The sequence below is a fragment of the Lutjanus erythropterus genome, chromosome 3 (assembly GCF_056507025.1).
Source record: "Lutjanus erythropterus isolate fLutEry1 chromosome 3, fLutEry1.hap2, whole genome shotgun sequence".
In the NCBI taxonomy this organism is placed as follows: domain Eukaryota; kingdom Metazoa; phylum Chordata; class Actinopteri; order Lutjaniformes; family Lutjanidae; genus Lutjanus; species Lutjanus erythropterus.
The window spans coordinates 27,228,800-27,252,261 of record NC_139319.1 but is presented as its reverse complement, the minus strand read 5'-3'; the positions used below and the strand labels follow the sequence as shown (position 1 = coordinate 27,252,261).

The window sequence follows — 23,462 nt, the reverse complement described above, 5'->3', positions numbered from 1 at the left end:
ACTTACAACCCCAACATTGTCCGAAATCTACCAGCTTACTTTGTTGGGTTTAGTGGCTGGTCTGTGGGTACATACTACCTGAGAGTCCTAATTCAGGGCATGAAAGTTTTTTTTTTTCTGTTTTTTTTTTTTTCCTTTTTTAGCTTTTATGCATCAATAAATGGCAAAAAAAAACTGTATCACCACCAAATATTGGTGTGTGTTTGTGCTTATTTTTAGAGTACAATTAGAAACTCCTGTCTATCTCAAAACCTGTAGCAGTGGTTCCCAATGTTTTTACCTCCTTGTCACAGGTTGTACCATATTTTGAATGATCTTAGGTATGAACACAATTTATGCATGGTCCAGACCTGTTGTAAGAGTCATGTTCAATTGGTTTCACACACAAGTTTATGGGTCTACCTACAGGGCCGGCCAGTATATCGATATCATTTCATTGTGATCCTATCATGGATATTTTTTTTTCCTAGTTGTGAACACTACCAAGCAATTACTGATTCCTCTTAAGTTATTTTCCTGAAATACTTTAAAATAAAATAAAGCAATGGACATAAACAAAGTTAATCTTCCATAACAGATGTTGTGATGTGTATAAATGCTGAAGAATTTCTTCTGGTTATTGCTTTTTTTTCACCTTCACATGGCCCAGTCCAAATATTTACTTCTAACAGTCGTTCTCCATAAGTAAATATTGATCCGTTTAATTTTGTGTGTGTGGGCTGTCCTGCATACATGTGTGTATCACCCTGTTTGTGTGCGTTAACAGACAGCACTTGTGTTTTCCTCCCTGTATGTATGTTGTTAATGTTCAACAGTACTATGGATGTTGTATTTAAGTGTCTGAGTGATTTGATCACACAATCCTGTCCCTTCAGTGATGCGTTTCCAGTTCTACCACTGTCCACTCTCCCTGTGGGGAGCTCCCAGTGGCCTCTGGGGAGAAACTACTGACAGAGGTGACGGTGGCAGAGGGAGGGGTGAGTGGAGGCAGCAGGCTGGGCCACAGGCTGCTCTCCAGGGGGCTCAGGGTGCCTCCGGCGCCCCCTGGCAGCAGCAGCAGGGATGAGCAGCCGTCTCTGTTCAGCAGCAGTGTCTGATTGATCAGCTGCTGGACAATGTCCACTTTCTTCCCCCAGTCCAGGTCTAGGGGTGGAGGTCGCTCTGGAGACTCAGGAGGGCAGGGGGAGGAGCTGTCTCCGTCCTGGGAGGGGTTGCTGGAAGTCTGAGGGGAGTCTGGGAGAGGAGGGAGGGTCTCGGTGGACGGGGACGAGTCATGATGTTTGTCTTCGTCTGATGCCTCCTTTTCACAGTCACCGTCCATCTCTTGATTACACATCTCTTGTATGAGCTTCTTCTTCTCTTTAGAGGGTTTCAGCTCCTTTATTCCCTCTTCATCTTCTCCCTCCTCTTCATCACTGTTCTCCAGAGCTTCATAGATGGTGCAGAGGCCAGAGGATGGGGACAGCAGCACCGTCTGTCCTTTATTTGTTTGCTGCAGCTCTTGTTGCCACTGCATGATTTGCTGTCTCTGCTTCAGCTCCTCTTGCTGCTGCTGCAGCTGCAGCTCCAGGTCTCTCCTCTGCTTCACCTCCTCCTCATCCTCCTTCCTCAGTTTCTTCTCATCCTCTTTATTCCTCTTTATTTCCTCCTCAGCTTCTTCTTTCTTTCTCCTCTGCTCCTCCTCCTCCCTCCTCTTCCTCTCCTGCTCTGCTTCCTCCAGAGGCCGGCTCTGCTGCTCCCGGCGCTGCTGCAGCTCCAGCAGCTGCCTCTGGTGTTGCTCCAGCCTGCGGAGCTGAGGGCTCAGTGCCTGCTGCCCGAGGCTTCTGGGCGGGAGGTCGGCACAGGTCAGCTTAGGCGGGGTGACGGCGGCACTGTGAGGTTTGACGATGTCGCAGTAGGCTCTGGGGTATGCTGCATGATCACGGCGGTGAGGGTGCGGTAGTGCAGTGAAGCCTGTGTGTGAGAGGAAGCGGGAAGGGAGATTACAGCAGCGTGATGTTATAAAACAGGTGACAGGCAGCAGGACAGTGACAGCAGTGCAGTGTGAGTACAAGCAGGAGGGTGGAAAGGGGGGGGGCCTTCAGAGGCAGCTCATACTCGAAGGAAAAGTGAAAGCATTGTGAAGCCAAGCCGAAACGCCTGCCAGTGACCAGCAGTTATCTGTAGTTCTGTACTTTGAACAAGTGACAGTGGTGACATTGTTTGAAAGCGGTGCAGCAGTGACAGATACAGCCTGATAAGTATTCAGAGGGGTGGAGACGAAACAGTATTTGTGTAAAGACGCCAGAAAATAGTGACCAAAAGTGGGGTGACGGGGGGGGTGGCCGAGGCAAGGCTGGGGAAATTTGTGCAGAGAGCAAATGTGCATATTTAATGTGTTTGTTTTTTTCCCCCTTCATGTAATCCTTGTAAAATGACACCCAGAAAAGATTTTTTTTTTGTGCAAATAAAAGCAGCCACCTTCCTGTATATGCAATCACTATCACAAGTATGGTGAGAACATAAACAACAACAGAAAAGCTTAAACAGTCATCACCCGTGAATGGAGTTTATAGTTAGTCAACCAGTGATACATGCAAAAGCTCTCCATGCATTTATAGACATCCAGCATCACAAGAAAACTTAAAATAATAGCTTGGCTTTAGAAGGATAGACACTATTATTCTGACCTTAAGTACATCAAGTCCTAGAGCCAAGCTATCCATCTGACCCTGAACAAACCAATCCAAAGTAAAGTCAAGTCATTGTGCAACAGTGACATGCATAAGCATAAGTTAACATTAACATAGAACAGTGCCACAAGAATGCTTAAAAAGGCAGTAGAATAAGAGCTAAACCAACAACACACCCACAGTGGAGACTGGAGGATAATTTAAGTAGCAGCAGATGGTCGATGAGACGTCAAACTTCTTTGCTGCACAAGATGCTGAAGTTCAATCCATAATGGGAAGGTCCAGTGGCGTGGATGATGAACTCCAGTTTCAGACCACTGACGTCTTTGAGGTAGTGCCTGCTGTTTATCATGTCCAGTTTTCAAAGCAAAGGCCACAACTTATGCATGTGTGTCTATGTTAGTAAGTGGCAGCAATGATAAGCTGTGGACTACATGTGTGAGATGGTGTCTGAGATATAGTGAAACGTGTTGGATGACTGGAAAAAACTCAAGTTTGTGAGACCTTGAAATGAATGCCAGTGGTGTTTGAATATCTGTCTCGCACACAGATCCATAAACCAAAAGTCTGCTTTACACTGCTTCCTAACATTCAGCGAGCGAACTTCTGAGGACGGAGGGAGAAAAAATGTCCAGATGTTCTTAGAGTGATGTAGCAGCAGCACGACTTGTAAGAGGAAAAATACATATTTGCAGAGGAAGAAATCGCATGTAGTGCTATTTATCCTCCTAAATTGTTACAGAGTGAATTGCAGAGTTTTAGAGGTGTTGGCTGGGGAGATTTCTGTCTTCTCACAAACATAATGCAACTAAATGGCACTCCAAGCACCAAAAAAATTGAAAAACTGAACAGATATCTCTACAGTCGATTATCTCCAAAACTCTGCAACTGACACCAAAATCTAGATGGATAACTAGCACTATGGGTTAATGTAAAAATATGTTTGGTTTTTTTCATTTGTGGGTGAACCGTCCCTTTGTGTCAACTTTGCTTCTCTACTTGTAACTCTTAACAGCTCAACATTTTCTTTCCTAACCTTGTTCTTTTAGATGATATTCATACAAAAAGGCTGCTTTAGATCATATCAGATGTGCCACTACTCAACCTCATAAATTAGTCTCTTAATGTCCTCATCAACTGCTTTGATGAGGGAAAACGGAAACATTAACAATAACAGCATGAATTTTGAGACAAAAAATAGGATGGGGTTGAAGCAGTTGTGTGAAACTTTGCAAAAACAGAGCCAGGCTGAGCATTTTGGTTTTTTTTGTCAGTTTGTTTGTTTTTGTTTTTTTTAGAAGTGGCTCATGCTGTTCACTGATTCACGGTGGGAACCATTAGGATATCGTAATTGTTCGCTCACTCTTCCAGTTAGGAAGCAGTGTTACACTCCACTCCCAAGTGCCCATTTCAATAAAACTGTACAGTGAGAGAGTACATCATGGTAAAAATCTAATCTTTATTTAAAGTTTTACGGTTCATTACTCCAAAAGATGGATAAACAAGGAAAATAAAGCTGGGTTACAAGTTAAAGTGCAAGAGGAGATGCGGAGTGATTCAGGATAAGGAAGACTGCCTGTACCGTTAAGGCAGGAGAGCAGAAATTAAACAGGAATATACAATGGAAAAAAAACAAACAAATTTTTCAGTTATCAGCCTTATTCAGTAAAAAGTATGGGGATAAATACATATGAAAACATGTTAACAGTCACATTTCTTTTGTTATACTTAATTTCTTGTTTTCCCTCTTTAAGAGCTGTAAACAGACAAGTCAAATCCAAGCCAGTTCAGGTCGACCACATAATTCTGTGTTAAATAAAACAGAAACCAAACCCCGGGCACGCTCACACATTAGCAGTAGATAGTAGTAGCTATTGCACATACAGGAATTTAAGCCATATACTCATGGAATTTTATATCAGAGGAAAGTGCCACTGCTGTGCTCTTTTTTTTTTTTATTTCTTCCCTTTTTTTTGCTCTCGGTTTTTTTTTTTTTTTGTAATTTAACTTTGTTTACGTCCACCCCCAGAGATTTCAGGACAAACACTGACAACGATAACTACAACAGCAAGATATTGTGGGGACGCTGGAATGGGGCTGGAAGAAGTTAGGGGACATTACTCGGGCTGTTAGGGAGATGATGAACTATACGTTACCTGCAAAAGAGTTCTCAGTCTTTTCACAGATAGCAGAATAGTATGGAGGCTGGATGTCGTCTGGGTTTTCCTCTGGTTGCTGCAGAGGAGTTGATGAAGGATCCAGGGCTTCCTCTGGCCCTGGCGCATCATCCCTGACATGCTCGGCGGACTCCACCTCCTGCTTCCCACATTCGATGTACTGCTGCTCTGCCAGGCATGGTTCTGGCTCCTTGGCCTCCTCAGGCAGCTCTTCCAGGGAGAAGACACCAGGGCTCTTGATGCAGCTCTCCCCCGTGGACTGGGCATTGGAGTTTGAAGCTGTCGTCATGGTGTCAAAGCCATAAGATGCCAACGAAGTGGCCGATGGCGGGGTAGTGTCTTCGCCTGCGCCGCCCTCCATCTCAGCCTCCTCACCCTCCTCCACAGTGGACAGGCAGCGCTGGGCTGTCGGTTGGGTGTCAAAAGTCATGTGGACAATCGCAGGAGTCTCCAAGGAATCGTCCAGCTGAGCTTCTCCCTCCGTGTCGCTGGCCTCATCCTCAGTTACCGAGGACGATGAGGGGTTGGAAGTGGGCGCAGTTGCAGGGCCACCCAGGACTTCATCAGCAGGCAGGGTCTCTGCCTCAGCCTCCTCCTCCTCCTCACCATCTCCTCTTTCCAGGTGGATGCCCAGGTCTTGGTAGTCCAGGTCAGGCTGTGGATTTTGAGGCTGGAACTTTCCATCTCGGTTGTAGTCACCAAGTTCCTCTGGCGTGCTGGTTTCACTGCTCAGGGTGCTGGAAAGAGACATTCCTGGAGCAGAGGGGGGAGCTGGGGCTGATATCTGCATCGGAACTGTGTTGGACTGATCCATGTACATCTGGGCCTCATCTCTGACAGAGGAATGATGGGATACTTGTTGGTTTTCAGGAGCAAACGGACCAGAGCCAAGTTCTAACCAGGCTTGGGCTGGGGTCTGAGTTGGGGTCTCAGAGTCTGCTTGCCAGGGGTCTGCCAAAGGGCTCATTGCTGCTGCTCCTGCCACCGCCTGTAAAGGCCGGAGAACCTGCTGTGGCTGCAGCGGTTCTGCCCAGGGATCAGCAAAGGGGTTTGGTTGGTCCCACTGAGCTGCTGGGGCAGACGGCAGCTGAGGAGGGGGAGGTGGAGGCTGGGCCACTCTGTTCAGGTTGTCCAGGCGTTCATCCTCAGCAAAGTCATCCTCATCTGCATTCCCGTAGCTCTCTAGCCCGCTCTCTGTCACCCCCTCACTCGCCATCTCCACATCTTCATCCTCTTCCTCATCGTCCACATCATTGTCGTGCCTCTGTCTCTGCGGCTCATCTGCTCGCTCTGAGCCCACATCCATGTCACATACCCGATCGTCATCATCGTCTTCATCTTCGTCCTCGTCAAAGTCATTGACTGGTATGTCAGGAACCTTCTCAAAGTCAGGCGACCCTGCAGAGGCTCCTTCCATGTCCATGGCTCCTTTGAGACTGCCATCTCCTAGGTCATCCATGCTCTCTGTGCCCTCCAGGACACCAGGGGCACTCAGTTCAGACGCACCCTGCTGGCTGCCGCTCACCTCCTCGGAGTCCAGCTCAGACAGCAAGGCACCGCCGGCCCTCCAGGCAGACCCTCCCACTGGTCCGGCTGACCCAGGACGAGACTCCTCTGTGGGCTGTGTGGTGCCGCTCATTTCAGACACAGAAACCAGCTGGCTTCCCTCCCTCTCCTCTTCATCTTCATCCTCATTTAGATTGGTGGGAGGAACAGGAACAATCTGAGGAGCAACACTTGTTTCGGCAGGTAGGTCTTTAGACATGGAGGGGGTTTGGTCCGTCATCAGGTAAACAGGCTCCTCAGAGGCCACTGGTGGCAACGTCGGCTCAGCTAGGGCAGACAGCTGCTCCTGTGTTGTTAATAAAGGAGCGCTGCTTTCTAGCTGCTCCTGAGATGGAGATGTTTGTGGTAAGGCTGTCCTAATGGGGCTTTGTGGAGGAGAGGAGGCAACTGTGTGGCTTTTAGCAGTCTCGAGAGTTACCACATCTGGTGTGACACCTTGGGCCGAGACTGGGGGAAGGACCTCCTCCGGTGCTTGTGTTAAGGACACTGAAGCTTCTGTTTGTCTTTCTGTCAGCACACCTGCTGCTGTAGCAGCTGCTACTGCTGCACCAGCAGCAGTCTGTGCAACTACAGCAGGTGTGGTAGTATTTGTAACACCCGTCTTCTTGGCTGCAGTAAAAGGTGAGACAGCCTGAGTTGGTTTGGTCCCACGTTTTGCCGAGGTGGTGCTGTTTGCAGGTTTGTTGATTGGAGAGGCAGGTGGGGTTCGGCCAAGTGGAGGTTTGTTAAGAGCAGGTAAGCGAACAGCAGCCACAGGTTTCTTTGTGGGAGTAGATTTCACAGGCTGTTGAGCTTTGGTCTGTGTGACTTTGGGATCTGCTGCCTTCACTGTTGAGGACAATTTGGAGGCAGAGTTTGTCTTTACGGTGGCTGTGGGTTTAGAGGGTTCAGGTTTTCTGGTAGCAGCAGATGCTGGAGCTGTTGGAGGTTTTTTAGCCACTGCAGCAGACGGTGGTCGACTGACATCTGGTGCAAAGAGAAAAAAAACATCAGTTCACCAAATCTGATTATCAGATGCCTCCATCAGATCCTGAGAGACCTGATGGACCAATCCACTACATGTGACGACTCCTACATGACAGCTGATTTTAGATCAGATCTGTGATATGAGAAAAAACATTTCAGCAGAAAGATGTTTAATGCGTGTACTTGAGACATCAATTCTAAATAACCTACAAAATTGTAAATAGGCTACAAAATTTTAAATGCACGAAAAGTTTCAATAGTATTGAACCACAAAACCATTAAAAAAGTATAAGAAGTCAGTCAGTCTGAAAATATGGCAGATGTGCAATTGCTGATTTGGACGAATTTTATTTAATGTGAGCCATCACATTGAAGATGAGGTAAGGAATCTATGAAGGCTCCCCAAATCTTCCCAAATGTGGGTGTTTTTCATAGCAAATCTTCTCTTGAGTATAGTATTACACTTATTCACTGATCGAGTGACTTTAAGGAAATGGGAGATTTTAGTAAAGTGGAAATCTGACCTCCCTCCCTTGCAGCTAAACTAGTAAGTAAAATGTTCTTGATGGGGTTATGTATTTTCAATGGGTTCAAGGATTTAGACTCAATGATCCTATGAAATATTCTTTTATATAATTTCAGTGGTAGTTTAAAACTTTGTAATCATGAGGCATACATGAAGAGATCTGGATTAGGAAATTTCTAGCCACAGGTGATATATTTTTGTGCAGTCTAACAGGTGTATGCCATTTTCTGTGTAACATCTGACCTTTTTTAGCAGCAACAGTTTTGGGAGGCTGTGCTGCTGTAGTCCTGCCAGTAGAGGGTGCTGTGGTAACTCTAGAAGCAGTGGTTTTGGCAGTAGAAGTAATGGAGGGCTTGGTTGTAGCTGTGGTGGGCCTGAATGTTGATGGTGGAGGTCGAGAGGTTGAGGGAGCAGTAGCAGGCCTGGAGGTGGAGAAAAAAAAATACATGTTCAGGTGACATGCAAAGAAAGAAAGACATTTTTACAACAAAACAAGTTATAGCAGATTTATTTTTGTGGTGCACTGACTTCAACTCTGCCACTCTGCCTTTACGTGCATTTACAAGCATAAATAAATGACCCGTCTTAATGTAAACCACGGAATCAATTTCAACAATGGGAACCCATTAACACAGCACCATCCATCTACTGCCACACTGTAATGCCTCCTTCATTCACTTCCAAGACACAGGGTGTAATGAGAAGGATGACAGGGGAAAAAATAAAGATGGAAGAAGAATGGAAAGCTTGAACAGGGAAAGAAAGACAAAGAAAAAAGATCATGCAGAGGTAGATGAGATAGAGGTCATGACAATGGAGGCAATGAGCAGTGACAAGAGCAGAGCAGGAAAGAGCTGCAGGAGCTGAAGGGTCCTGAATGGTGAGCAGAATGAAAATAAAACAGGATAACAGGTTAAAGAAAAGAGGGGGAGGGGGCAAGGAGACTGAAAGAATATGGTTATCAGAAGGAGGAAAGATAGAAAGGCAGATGATGTCTGAGAACACATACAGCAAGAGGGGGAAGAGGGCAAGAAACAGTCTTAAAAATCAATCCTATATTAAGCTCCTGGTCTACTGCTCAGTCTGGAGGAGCTCTTATGTGACACTGCACTCATACACTCAATCATTCCAGCTACAGCTACAACAAGCCCAAACTCCTTTCCCCACCCTCCTCTCCGTTTACATTAGGCTGCCCTCCTAGACAAGCAGAGGGATTCAGCATGTGCTCTGTCCTTAGTACAGACACACTATGGACTTCAGCCTAAAACAACTGCAGTAAACTTGACATTATGTTGGTTCACTTCACAACCTATTGTAATGTCAAACCTAGAATTGCCAACTCATGGTTGACCACTTCCACCAACCAGCCGAGCTACAGTTTACATTCATGCCTGTCCAGACACATATGTAGTGAAAGCTTTGAAGCTTTGAAGGTGTGTAAGTGTGTAATGACATGTATGATTCCAGTGAATATAGACAACTGGTTGAGAGCTTCATGTGTTTTTGTAGAACATAATGTCACAGTGAAGTTAAATTTTGGAATATAAAATGTCATAATCAAATACATGTCTTGTGATGTCACCATGAGTTTGATCTCTTAATTCTAACCAGTTCATTCTTCAGGCCAAGTGGAGTAAAAGGCACTCCTGAGAATGGGATGGATGGACAACCCAAGATCACAATAACTGGCCCAATGCTCAAGTCGCCATCCTGCTTCTTGCGTACTCAACACATGAGGTTTATGAAGCAGCTTTTGAATCAGCAAACTGCAGTTCTGCAGAGGTGTTGCCAAGTTTGAGACCTGAACCAGACTACATTTTCGCATTATTTCATTCATTCCTGACTGTTCACCGGACTAAAATAATCACTGACTACACTCTCCTTCTCTCTTCCAAACCCAAAGCACCATGTAACAAAATGGCCCAAACCCCTAACTTCATACTTTTGTTACAGCCCATCAGATTTTGGGTCAAGCCTGTGAATGAAGTAGTGGAATCTGTGGCCACATTCACTTTTTTGCTTAACTAAAGGAGATTTAACACTTATGTTTTGATTGATCCTGCCCCACCCAAAAAAAATCTAAATGATCAGAATCATTAGTTGAGAAGACCCCAAGTCAACTCACGGCACTTTTGTTTTTTAGCTGTGTCACTGTTCACAGAGCAATGCAGTAGTAACATCATGGCATGGCTATAATACAAACCACAAAACTAACAGTGATGGAAGCAGAGGGGTGCATGATGGGAGGCAGAGGGCAGCAAGGCAGGGCTGCACAACCTGTGCAACTCCAGTCTGTTGGCTACCCTCTGCTCCACTGTCAGCAGCCCCACATGAGAGATGCTCCATGGTGCACTGAGATTTTATACCTCAACTTTGAGCAGGACACACACTTTTGCTTTCTCTGACTGTTTGGAAAATCTGATATTTTCACATTATAGATGGCAAAGAAAGGCATTAAAATGTGAGGTTTGAATTGGAAGAACAGAGCCACATGAAATAAAATGTTTTGTAGAGGTCAATGGAGGTTGCCAACTTTTTAATTTACGAATTTCTTTGTTGCATTAAGGAATGTAGCACCCACAATACACTTGCACAGATCTTATATTACAGAGACAAGACTAATTTGTGATATTATTCTGTTATATATTTCAGGGATTTTTCTAAAAACAACAGTCCTGCTCTGAGCTGCTCAACTAAAGCAAGCAATTGCCAAGTATTTCCATGTGCCTGTTATGGGATTAAATTTCAGTGAAAGTTACTTGTATTGAGGTGACTGCAGTGGTATGAAGAGCAGTAACCTACATAAATATCTGAATGTTGCTTATGCTGCTATACTGGGCTCTGTGAAATCTCCACACAATGCATCTGCCTCGTCAGGCTCCAAGACTTTGACGTAGTCTGTACTGCGCTTCGCTGCACTGCTCTGCTGTGCTCTGCTCTGCTGCATTGGCTAACCTACAAACAAAGTCTGTTGGTTAAATGAGCGTGTCGTCAGCCGCAGGCCGTACTAGCCCTCTTTTCTACATTTGAAACACTGGAGTGCAAAAACAATGCAAAGCCTCAGCACTGTAAATAATTTGTTTGACATCTGTTTCTAATAAAACACATTCACTTCCACAACAATTTAATGAAATGTAATTGACTTAAGGAATTTTGTGACCCCAACACCAATTACAACAATCTCCAATATGTCTTTTTCTGGATTTGGTCTGCTGATGATGTAGACAAAGACAGATTGACTTTGATGGCTTCCAGCATAGTGGCATGCCTGCACACAGATGCCGCTCCCACATTACAGTAACCATTACAATGACCATTTGTTTCCCAAAGATCAGACAGCTACTTCACAGGCATGGACTCATAGGGATATTGTAATTGGCTTCTATTGGACAGAAGATTTGGGTTGTGATGTCAAGAGCTGAACAAAATGATGAACTCTGCCCTGAGCAAATGTTGGGTAATGATGAACAACAGAAGAAAAGTATATACATGGAGCAGGACAAAAGGGCACAGGCCTGAACTTCTGAGCATTAAAAAAACAGAATGGGAAAGATAGGAGAAAGGTGCCGTAATTGAGGCTGTTTTCATATCTAATCTTGCATGCGAGCAAAATATGAAATGACAAGACCACTCAATTATAGCAGGAATAAAGGCAGACAAAATTGAATGAATGACTTTCTCTGAGGGAAAATGACTGAGACTAAAGGATGAACTTGTACGGAGAGACAGAAATGATGATAAGAGTTAAGGGGTGGGAATAAACGGGGTAAGGAGAGGCCACACAGGACTGGGCCGATGGATGATGCCATTATCCATTGCTGATGGCTGACAGTCATCAACCACTGAGCCCCTCGACCATTCTAACATTGGGAATTACAAGCCCAAGCCTGTATTTGGGGCAGTGTGTCCCCTGAGAGTTGCCATAAAGGTAGTTTTATTTCATTTTTGACATGTGGGAGAAAAAAAAAAAAGCTGTTGTTGCTGTTCATTGCGCATTGAAACATTTTGTCTCAATGTTATTTTACTACTATTGCGTTCACAAAGGCAAGTCTCAAATGGTAAAGAAATTTTAAACAAGTCATGCGGTGGAAATGTCATTAGATTATTGGCTGTACAGTCGGTGTGTAAAAAGACAACAGCCAGATTCTACAAATCTGAGATTTATGTGCAGTACACCTTTTATAAAGCATTTAAAATGTGTCTTGTATTACCGATGAGAGGAAAGAACAAGAGTCTGGTAATGCTGTGTAAATGAGAGTAGTGTCCTGATAAGAGGAAATAAAAACAATGGGTTAGCATGTTAACTCAGTCTAAATGAATTTATTTCTCATTTCTGTGTATGTTTTCAATAAGGCATCAAAATAATATAAGACGATGTGGAAATGGCAGTAAAAATGGTCAAGAAAGTTCATTCATGAACAAATGAACAAGAATGTATTGATGAGGCTTACTATGAATGGGATGGTTTGTCATTTGTAAAAAGTGCATCCCCAGGAAAAAACAATTGTGAAACACTGTGCTCAACTGCAGCACATATCCGCCGACTTTAGAGGACCGCGCATATGAACATCTTGTAAGACAGCTTTTAATTTAATAATGCAGGCATTTCGTGAGTCCACATTTGTCCCCTTTCAGTCCACATTTTGGTAGCAAGCATCTTACCAGATCAACAGTCACCAAAACAGAAAGGGAAGCCATTTTTTTAACCAATAAAAAGGCACATACAATACTATCCTTCTGTGATTGGTTAAAATGGTGCTCACACCAGAACCACTCCAGAGTTCACTTGACAGTGGTCTGAGACCACCTCTTTAAGGTGGACCAAAGAGCGGTCACTGGGGCCACACCAGAGTTCGAGTCTGGCTGTCACTCGAACCTGAACCAACCGCACTAAAGGGGAACTGCTCCAGTGTTTGGTTCAAATGGATTAAAAAGACTAGGGCTGCCCTCTGATAGTCGATGATTCAAATCATTAGTCAGAGCCCCCGTAGTCAATGAGATTCTTCCAGTCAAGCACTAATTTGTTCTTCCCTTTGTCAGCATGCATCACAGTTAAGTTTCAGCTCTTGTTTTTTTATAACTGACAGAAATATTTCGTAACTATAAATGACCCCAACCCCGCCCCTTCTATTGTTTTATAATGAGTCATAACTCATAATAGTTGGATCCAGAGATACGACACAAAGAGAAACAGACAGACCCACTAATGCCTGTACTCCACACACTGCCTGTGGGTGGTGGCTGGTGGTTGTTGTTGGTGTATTAGTATGGATTACATTTCCTGCCAACAGAGGGTTGAAATCAATACAAATTACAGTCCAAAGGGAGGATGAGAGGCACTACGCAGCCATCGAGAGGATTTAAATGACCAAACATGAGGTCTTCTTCAGGGAAAAGGTCACCACGGGGACAAGTCATGGATACATTTTATGGGTTGCTTTACAGTCAATATTCACAAATGTTTTTGACAGATGTGAAAAACACACCCATGGTACATACAGAGCAGCTGAAACATCTGTTTGGCCAAAAATCAAAGTGTAAACAGGAGTCTGTTGAAGCCACGCCTTCTCTATCCATCACTCCCTCTTTCCTCTTGTTCCTTCTAAAACAACAGCTGTGAGGCTCAACTCCCTTGGCATACCCGCTACTTAAGATTAAATTATTCTGTTTTAATCAAGCCAAAAAGAGAGGAGAGGGCTTGGCTCAGGGGTACATTTTATCCCGGTTGCAGTAAGCTCATCCTTCAAATAAAATGCAGTCTCAAGTACACGTTCTTCTGTCCTTTCCTTTTTCCCCTCATCACTTGAAGGGCCCCCCTCCAAGACAACAAATGGAAATTGAGAACCCCTTACAATACTTTGTTTGGCTTGTAGGCCATCCAAAACCAGCTGCTTTACTCCTTCTTGAGAGGAGCACAGACATTCCTAGGGTTTGTGTTATCTCCTTGACAATAAAGAGCCTAGGCCTGAATCAGGTCATTGGACAGTTTAGATGAAGTGTTGCAGCCTTGCAATAGCATGGCAGACAGTGTTAGCTCTTAGGCCCGAGGCACCTACTGTCACTGTGATAGATGCCATGGGCCTTTTCTGCGAGAGCCGTAATCCTGCTCCCTGCCAAGACTGTCGGGCAGAAATGACAGTTTTATCTCCAGTGGGACAACACAGAAGTAATCAAGAGACAAGCCAGGGAGAGAAACAGACAAAATGAGAGCACAAAAAAATGAAGAGAAAACATGTTGTGCACAGCCAAAATAATCTCAAGATCAGTTCTATGTGTTTAGTGCCATTGTGACATACTGCCAATTCAGTTGTTCAATAATTAGAGAATATTATGTACCTGTGCAATTCTGTCTGTTTCCAATGGTGAGCCTTTCAAAGCTCAACAGTAAGGATTTCCCCATTGTCTGGATAAAGTAAAATGCCACATGGGGCACCCAATCAGGCAAGTGGCATTAAACATTGAGGACTCACAAGAAAATGGTGGCAGGTAAGGACAGTTTATGAGCAGAAACACAAGTGAGCATTTCAATTATCCTGGAGTTTAGTTGGGTGGCATTAGAAGATATGGGTGAAACTTTCCTGCTACTATGTATGGTGCAGTTTGGGTGCAACACAAATAGAAGTGGGCTGTTTTTCAAAGATATGTCAAGTTTCCGCAAAATGTTGCGGGATTGTCATAACAATAGCTGACAACATCTTGCTTGCTTGGCAGCTGAGAGGGTTGCCGATAATCCTTCCTCTAGGCCCTTGTCAGTGCTTGTACGAAGGCAAGTTAGGTAACTAAATACGACAGCATACCATATCACGTTTCAAAAAACTCTAGTCACAAGTTACACTAGTTATTTGATAACTGAAAATAAATAAAACAATTTGTAAAGGGGCAAGTAAAAATTTACTTCAAGCGAGTGGGCCAGAAATCTATTTGCTCAAAGTAAATTTTTACTTGCCTCTATACTAATTGTATTAGACAGGTGAAAAAAAAAAAGAACACTACCTTTGAATATTATTACTCAACTTACAGATTATGTCTGCATGTTGCTGGTCTGAACACTCTCCTCGCTACACAACTACACTCTGAATTTTACAGTCTCTGTAATGCATCTAAATGATGAATGAACTAGAAATATGGAGACAACTAGATGGAAGATGGGCTGTAAGGAGGGCTCGAGAAGATTCTGGCTGAATGCCCAGCACTCTACATGCACAGACAGCAGGGGAAAAAAGGGATGGGGGGTGAGAGAGGGGAGATTGAAAGGAGGGGTGGGGTGGACAAAGACTGATGGCTCAGTCCGAGCAAGGACACCATAACCATCATTGGAGGAGAGTAAAGCAAAGAAGATTCCAGATTTAACAAAAAAAGAAAACATTTTGCTTCTACTCCAGTTATCAAGGGTCCTTATCGACAACCGAGACAGAGACATCCTCCTGTCGTTCAGATGGATTCTGTGTCTACATATGTATAATGTTTCTTAGTTACATACTGTAAAACAGAAATATCAACACACAGCTGAAACAGGCCTGCCACATACCTGTGTCTACAATAAGTGCTCAGCACAGATCCAGCATTTTCCTACCTATTCAATTAAACCTTATTCCCACCTTCCCTAAGCATAAATCCTATTTCCAGGAGCTCACAGTTCAACACAATCACCAAATCTTATTTGCCCTTCACACATGAGGCTCTGCTGAAAATAAAATGATTTTTCAAAAACCCAATATGTTTCCATTCCTCCCTTTGGGATAATTAACATTAATACTTCATGAGAGAGGCTGGTCTTTCCATTGGCCACAGGCAGTATGTGCTACTACACTTTCAGTGACATGTTGGGCTTATCGAGATCTTAATCTAAGGGCTGCAACTTAATGATTTTGATTTTTATTACAGATTAATCTGCTGATCATTTTCTCCATTATTTGATTAGCTGTTTGGTCCATAATTTGGATGAAAATGGTGAAAAATGTTGATCAGTGTTTCCCAAAGCCCAATATGAAGATTGTTTTGTCCACCAAATATTCCCATTTGAAAAGCTGAAAATCAGAATTTTGGACATATTTTTTTCCTTCAAAAATGACTCAAAACGATTACCAAAATAGTTGCAGACTAATTTAATAGTTGACAACTTATCAACTTAATCATTGCAGCTCTACTTTTTGTCTATGCTGTCTACCTCAGTGCATCTATGTGAAAAAGATACACCTGCACATACTTGAGTTGAATAATCTGTGTTCCTGTGCGACAGCTTGGTCGACAATGACAACTGTTGTCTCAGCAATATGAGAAAACAATATGGCAGGGCTGGAATTACGAGGAAATGGTTGCAAAATTACAAGGAGGCGGCTCTGCAGCCATTGTGTTGCAGCTAAATAATCTCTTGGGTAATTTGCCAAATCCTTTAACACCATTAAATTGAGTTGTATGTGTTGCTATAGATTGTTAATGCCATCATTCTCAGTGTCATGTCTAATTCAAGTCACCTCCTGAGCTGAGAGAAGGTTTGTTTGTGTTACTGCCAGAGCCAGCACAAACACCAACACCGAGTGAAAAGCACACCACCACCACCATTGCTACACAAAGGATTCGACACGCCACTAACTCTGCCATCACACGCAGGTGGCACAAAATACAACACGTTTTGTCTGTCACAAGGGCAGACACCTGCTCTCTGTTCTGTTGTCTTCTGTGTCTCAATTAGAGAGGCGAATGCCTTATGTCACGTCCCCAAATCGAGGGACAGTCACATAAGGATGATGTGTTACTGTAATCAGACTCCTCTAACACTTGAGGCACACGCCTCAACTGACTAATTTAGTGGATAGGCTTCTCCTTGCACACACACACACACACACACACACACATCACCCCAAACCCAACATGGTGCCATAGTATTAAATGCTACATGAAATTGCTCATGGTCTCTCTTGATAAGTCCAATATACAAAACAATAAAAAATTCACTTGGCAATAGCCGTGTTTCAATGAAATTTTTTTTGCACATTTTGAAGTATCACATGAGAGAAGGCTGCAAAACAAAAACAGCAAAATCCAAAAACATTTGGGTAGTTTTTTGCCCTTTTCGAAAAAGAGTTAATAAACTTAATGGGAGATAGCAACTTTTTCGTGGGTAAGTTCTGGCACACCAAAGACTAACATGACTGACAGCCGTTTCCGTACTGACAGTCTCCTCACGGTATTGTTACATCCTATGATACATCCATAATGGCTCCATACAGGTCTGATGTAGCAGTAATCACATTAATATACTGAACATAAATGTCATATTTCCACTGTGTTGTCTGCATCACTTGTCACTGTTTGTGGTTCGACTGGCGCCTCTTTAATTACATCATCTTTCTCCACGATGGCAATAGTTTTGTGACTTAAGAATTCGTGCCACCTACTGTTTATCTTGATGAACCAAATCCTAAAAATCGTAAAATGGTAGTTAACGGATATAACCATTCATTTGCATTTTCTTTTGATGATTTATTCAAAATTTTATAAATTTCGATGGAAACACAGCTAACGATAAAACTGTCTAGTGCTGAAACAATTAGCTGGATAATTTATAAAGAAAAAACAAAACCATTCTCTGATTCCAGCTGCACCGGAGTGCAGATTTACTGCTTTTCTCTGTCGTATATAATTATCAAGTGGGATTGTTTTGTTTGACCAGTACCTCAAAAAGACATTCAGTCATCTTGGAGTCTAGGAACTTGGGACAAGCATTTAAAAAAAAGAAATTTCATTCATGGCATTGTCCTCTGTGTAAAATCAAATTGTATGAACTATATGCTACATCTATAACAGAAACAGGTGAGGCAAGAAAAGAAAAAAAAAGGTGCCCGTTATTTACAAAGAGGAATTTATTTTATTTCTTATACATAGAAACAATAGAATGTATTGACCCAGTGCTGATTCAGGAGACAATGATGCAGCACATTACTTTGTTATTTAATAAAAGCTCATTAAGAGGAACGACAAGTGGGCAGAGAATCTAATCAGGCATCTCAGTACAGAACATTGCATCTTGTAGAAAGAAGTTGGATTGCTGTATTATGGATCTGACCAATTAGAAATTACACATCTACACAACAGTCTAGCACATTAATAAAGCTAAAAACTCATAACCACATAATTTTACAAGCATGTTTTGTAGTTACTGCTTTGGCAACAGATTATAAAATCCTGATTTTCCCCCAAATATCTTGAATTAATTTCTTTCATGTAAAAAGTCTTTACTGACAAAAGCTTTCAAGTCGAAATGGTTGTAAATGACCGGGTCAATTCTACAAAAGCCAAAATGATCATTTGAGAGCAGCTCTTTCAGCAAGTTTACTCAAACTGGAGCACTCTCTATCCAAACCACCAGCTCAGTATGAGAGGGATTATGATCCGAGTTAATAGCTCTCTGCCCGGGGGAGGTGGGGCCACTTTCTGCCAGGGGGTCTGGTTTGGGACAAAGCGGTAGTTCTTCAGTATCACTGCCTCTGTTAAGGCTCTCTGTCTCAGGTTATTTCTGCTAACATGACTCACACTCTTGACGCGAAATCTGACTCAATAACGGCCCAAAGACCACAATGGACATCGTTCTCCATGGCTCTCTTTCAGGGTCTCAAGATAAACAGTCTCCCTCTCATGTGGTTTGTAAGGGAGATTATAAAGTTCAGATCTCAGAAAGGGAAAATGCGTGTGAATGACAGACAGAGTCAAGGCTAAACAGAGAAAAAAAAAGAGAGGACTGTTATCGTCAATAAAATGAAAAGGTCTTTCTCCACCGCAGAACTTAATTGAAATGTTTGTGTTCCAGTGCTCTTTGGGTACAGCAGCATTGACCGTTAATATTACTTTATCACCTGCTTTCAGGTTGTAAAAGGCATGCATACCTGGTGGTCTTTGAAATGGCACCAGCACCAGCTTTTGTTGTGGTTGAAGTGCTGGGTTTCGGGGCAGTGGACGCCACTGGTCTGCTGGTAGTGGCTACAAAAAAATTAGAAGAACAGGAAAATGAGACTGCTTGTATCAGAAAAGTTAAAAGCATCTAACTTGGAGGAAATATTTCAGACATAAAGTGAATTAGGGTTGCAGAGTTTATTGAATATTAATCCTGATCATCATTTTGGCTTCCCACAATTAAATGAACATCACTGTGATGCTGACGTTTGCAATGCGTGCTCGACTCATAGTTTATGAAGTGCTTGATTGGATGTGCAACAGAGTTTTCTAACAACCAGTTACCCTGCAGCAACAGCAGCCTGTGCAAAGTTTCCTGGATGTTGTGGCTGCAGTCTGGAGTAGAAGAGAAACATACACCACAGAATGGATGGCCGAAATGAAAATCAAGTCTCCAACACCATCAGTAAAAGTAAGGAGTAAAAAGGAGTAAAAAGGTTTTGGTACAATTTCATTTATATTTTGCTTGTAGTAGATGCAATGTGAATAAGGACCACTTTTACCCCTAATTTTCACCAAGCGCCTGTGCCGCGGCACTCGGACCAATTCGCGGCCATTCTAGACAGTGCTTGTGTTTCCACCAGAGGCGCCACGGCACGTTTCAGATGCTTCCCAGAAGCTGCTCGGCGCTCCACTCCATGGAGGACTTAATCAACAAAATCAGAGCAAGTAAACGTAGGGGGCAAAACGCTCCACTGCTGAAACGCTTCTGAAACGCTGCTGGTGGAAACTGCAGTCACTCGTATGATGGAACAAAACCGCGGTGCACACACGATGTCACAAAGCAGCATCTGGTGGAAATCCTGGGTTAGTTTGATGCACAGATTTGCACATTAGCAAATGTAGCGCAACATATAAGTGAATGCGGTGTTCTGTTTATGTAAAATTAAAATATTGTGTCACAAAAATCAATATATAATCACAATCCCCATTTTGGCCATAACAGTGCAGCCGTAATATGAACTGACCTTTCTCAGGCTCAGACTTACCTGTGGTTTTGGGTCTAGCTACATTAACTGTCTCAGCCCCTGGTCTCTTCTTAGCAGCAGTACCATTCACTGTTGATGGTTTGGTACCGTTTGTTGCCGTGGTAGCAGCAACAGAGGTAGTCCTGGCCGCTCCAACAGGCTTCTTGTCAGGTGCTCTCGTCTGGTTCTTAACCGTGGAGGAAACTGCTGCTACACCCACTGGTCTTTTAGGTACAGCCCCCACTGCTCCTGATGATTTTGTTGTTGTTGCTGTTTTCTTGACTGCAGCTGCAGAAGCACTGTTGGAGGATTTGACATCATTCATCGTGCGGTGTGAGGCTGTACCTGGCCGTGAGGTGGATCCAGAAGCCCCTGCAGATTTGGCTGTGGGCTGTGTTTTAGTTGCAACGGCTATTGGTTTGGTTTTGGGGTCCGCCACTGGCTTGCCATTGGCCTTGGGAGCAGCCACAGGCGTTTCGTCATTTGCAGCTTCCTCTGATTGCAAAGGGGCCTGTTCCGATGTGTTCTCCTGCAATGAGGAGGGCTCTGCTACTGCTGCAGCATCAGTGGGCTCCGTGGTCTCCATGGTAACCCCATCCGGTTTCATTCCCTCGTCCTAAGGTGTGCACACCGACGTTGCTGCTGTTGCTTGCAAGGTCGAGGGGCTCACACTCGTCTTGATTGGCCAGTTCCTCTCACACTTTAATGCCCTGTAGAAGAAGAACAAAACAAGGATCACAAGCATGTCGATGAGTTCCCTTTACTGCACACCTCCTTTTATATGCAGGACTGCACCACTAGGGTACTCATAAAGTCACATGAAAAAACATGTCACTATCAGCCAAAGGAAATGCCATTTATGGTAAGGGGCCTCCAAGGAATTTGGGGGAGTCTGAAAAGAGGAAGTGAGCAGTGGGAGATGCCAATAAATCTTCTCTCTAAACCAGCCAGTTGCTCTCCTCCACAGTGACTGGTCTGCTCATCTAACAGAACAACCATAATAATCCTGCATCATAATGCCTGTGGGACCCAAATAAACACAGGAATCACTATTAAAACACCACAATACAAGGAACAAAGATTGGTTTAACTGCACATTTTATGGTGGACAAATAAAAATACTGATGACTTGTCACTGTGTTCCACATGGTTTCCAGCATCTTGAAATTGAAAGGGAAAAAGCTGTGGTTTGGAGTGCTGAAAGCCGAGAGACGCTTCACAATCTCCTGACATGACACACAAGCCACAGAGGAGGAGGAAGGAGGACGAGGAGAGGGAGGAGGTGGAAAGTAAGCACCAAACAGCCCATTTGTTGGCCTTTGTCTTCCTCTATGTCGAGCAGATGCAGATGGCAAATCATGTCATTCTCTCACTTAACAGATTTGTGTGCTGGGGGATTGTTTAATTAATACAGTATAATATAGTATAAGAACCTGTGGTGAGCTGAATTGGTGAGAAAGAGATGTAAAGGATGTATGTGAGTCGTGAACTCATTAACCTCAAGTTTTGTCTTGCTCTGGTTGGACAGAGCTCTTCCCAGATCTGTTGTGGGTTTATTCCCCCACCCCTCCTCAATCACCCCTCCACCCACACGTACCCATTCCTTTGCCCCTCTGACCACACGAGCTTCTTCCCACCCCCTTTAAATTACTCCTCTCCTTTTTCCTTTACCCACTTGTTCCTCTATAGTCGTTGGTCATATCCTCCCCTCCTCCCACTGCTTTTAGATGTGCTACCAGTAATTGCTACACATATGGTCAAACCAGTTGAAGCTCTGTATGGACCAGGAAACAAGCTATGCAAGAGATGGAAGGAGAAAAGAAAATGAAAAAGACTTGAGATGGATTTAAAAAAAAACAGATTGGAGAACATATGACAAAATAATGGAATAAAAGAGAATCATTGAACTAAAGAGATTCATGAAAAAGTTGAAGGAACACAAACACATGCTGACAGCTTAGAAATACTACTAGGTAAGAAAGGCAGGAGTAATCAGAAAGAGAGTAATCACAACCTTTTCAGTGCAAAATATGGTGGTTATGATGCCCATAAATGTTTTATGATGATATACAAGCCATTATGTGAGATGGCTAAAAACCTCTTGGAAAAACAACCAGTTCCAACAAGCTTAAGTTTCCACAGACATCAGACTACAGAGTGCTGCCTCACAGTGTAGAATAATAAGGACTACAAGCTTTTGCCTTTAGGATGGTTAAAGCATCTGTATTCATCTCCAACTGACAAATTTCCAAGAGACTTTTAAATATTCAGTCTTTTGAAGAAGCAGCACTCCTGTCCAAAGGTCAAGAAGCATTTGTTTCCTCACCAGTTACATATTAACATCTGAGATAACATGATACTGTGACACATTTAGTGCCAGATCCAAAAAATGTCATTACATTTACACCAACATTTACAGGGTAAACAGGCTCAGAGTATTAACTCTTTGCAGCATTGTTGTTGCTTGGCTAACCCCCAGTAGATTGATACCAAAGACCAAATGCATAAATGGACCACTTGTTGCCAATTCTAGAATAACTTGTTTGGCCAGTTTAGTGCTGATAACCACTGAACCATTGAATACACGCCCCCGTAGACTCCACACAAACACACACATTTGTTACTTTTCACCATCCAACGGACAGGCCATTGAGGTATAGACAACTGTGTTTTAAAAATCTGATTATTGAGTTTTCTGCATCACTTCATAATCTTTCAAGAAAGAATCATGACAGATCCAAGATCCAAGAAACAATATTTCCCCCACCGCAAATTGACACTCCCTAATCTCTTGTATAAAATTTGTAAGTCCTCCCTTTTGGTTGAGCCATGGAAAAGTTACTAGCAGGACTCAGTGGTTCCCTTACAGCAGCTTTCACTCCTGCTGCCTTTTCTTGTCTTTCTGTGTCTCTTCTGGTCTCTGTGGTTACAAATCTCACACAGAAAGGAAGCTGGGTGGTGAAGAGTAACCTGCCTACCAACACAATGTTGAGATTGTTCCATGCCTCAAGTTAGGATCAATTAGCTAATGTGACAGTGTTGCAAATCAGATCCAGTCTCATCACTCCATTTATATGAATGGGAAGATTTTCTAGCCATTAGCAAATTGGGAACTATACAATGAACATTTAAAAAGAGAAAGAAAAAAAATCAAGTACAAATCTGTTTTTGTTTTCACCCCTTTGAAAGAACAGTGAAAGAGAGAGTTGGACTGGCACTGTGATGTGAATGGCATAGTTTTGCCAGTCCCGCTTCTAATGCCAGGGGCTTAGCAGATAGAATGAATCACATTCCTCATGTGATGACCCCCTTCTGGACAAGTAAAGGAATCATCCCCCTAACCAGCTGACACTATGTGACGCAGCAGAGGAAGTGAACTGATCGTTAAAATCCTATCCACACACACGGATCAGTGACGTTTTACTAAATTACAGTGAGGCTGCTCTGCGCACGGATGTTTGTTTTCAAATCCATGAGAGCACACTTGATACCAATAAAAAACACAATTCTGGGATTCTTCAGCCTGTTGACAACAAGCTGGGAAAATGCTATGTCAAAATATGGTGGGACCATATGGACAAAACCAAATATGATATTTCTGACCAAATGCCTCAATATGCACCAATATTACAACAAT

General features: G+C 43.3%; 1 protein-coding gene across 1 annotated transcript in view; it reads right to left on the bottom strand.

Annotated features, from left to right (window-relative positions):
- Nucleotides 1-389: 389 nt before the first annotated feature.
- prr36a (proline rich 36a) overlaps nt 390-23,462 on the bottom strand; it is a 42,147-nt gene continuing 19,074 nt past the window's right edge. The window contains exons 2-6 of the mRNA XM_084715651.1: nt 19,847-20,535; nt 18,791-18,884; nt 8,151-8,329; nt 4,829-7,381; nt 390-1,953 (exon numbers count right to left, since the gene is read on the bottom strand). Of these exons, the coding sequence (XP_084571777.1) occupies nt 872-1,953; nt 4,829-7,381; nt 8,151-8,329; nt 18,791-18,884; nt 19,847-20,432 (4,494 nt within the window). The 5' untranslated portion in view covers nt 20,433-20,535 and the 3' untranslated portion in view covers nt 390-871. The remainder of the gene's footprint in view (nt 1,954-4,828; nt 7,382-8,150; nt 8,330-18,790; nt 18,885-19,846; nt 20,536-23,462) is intronic.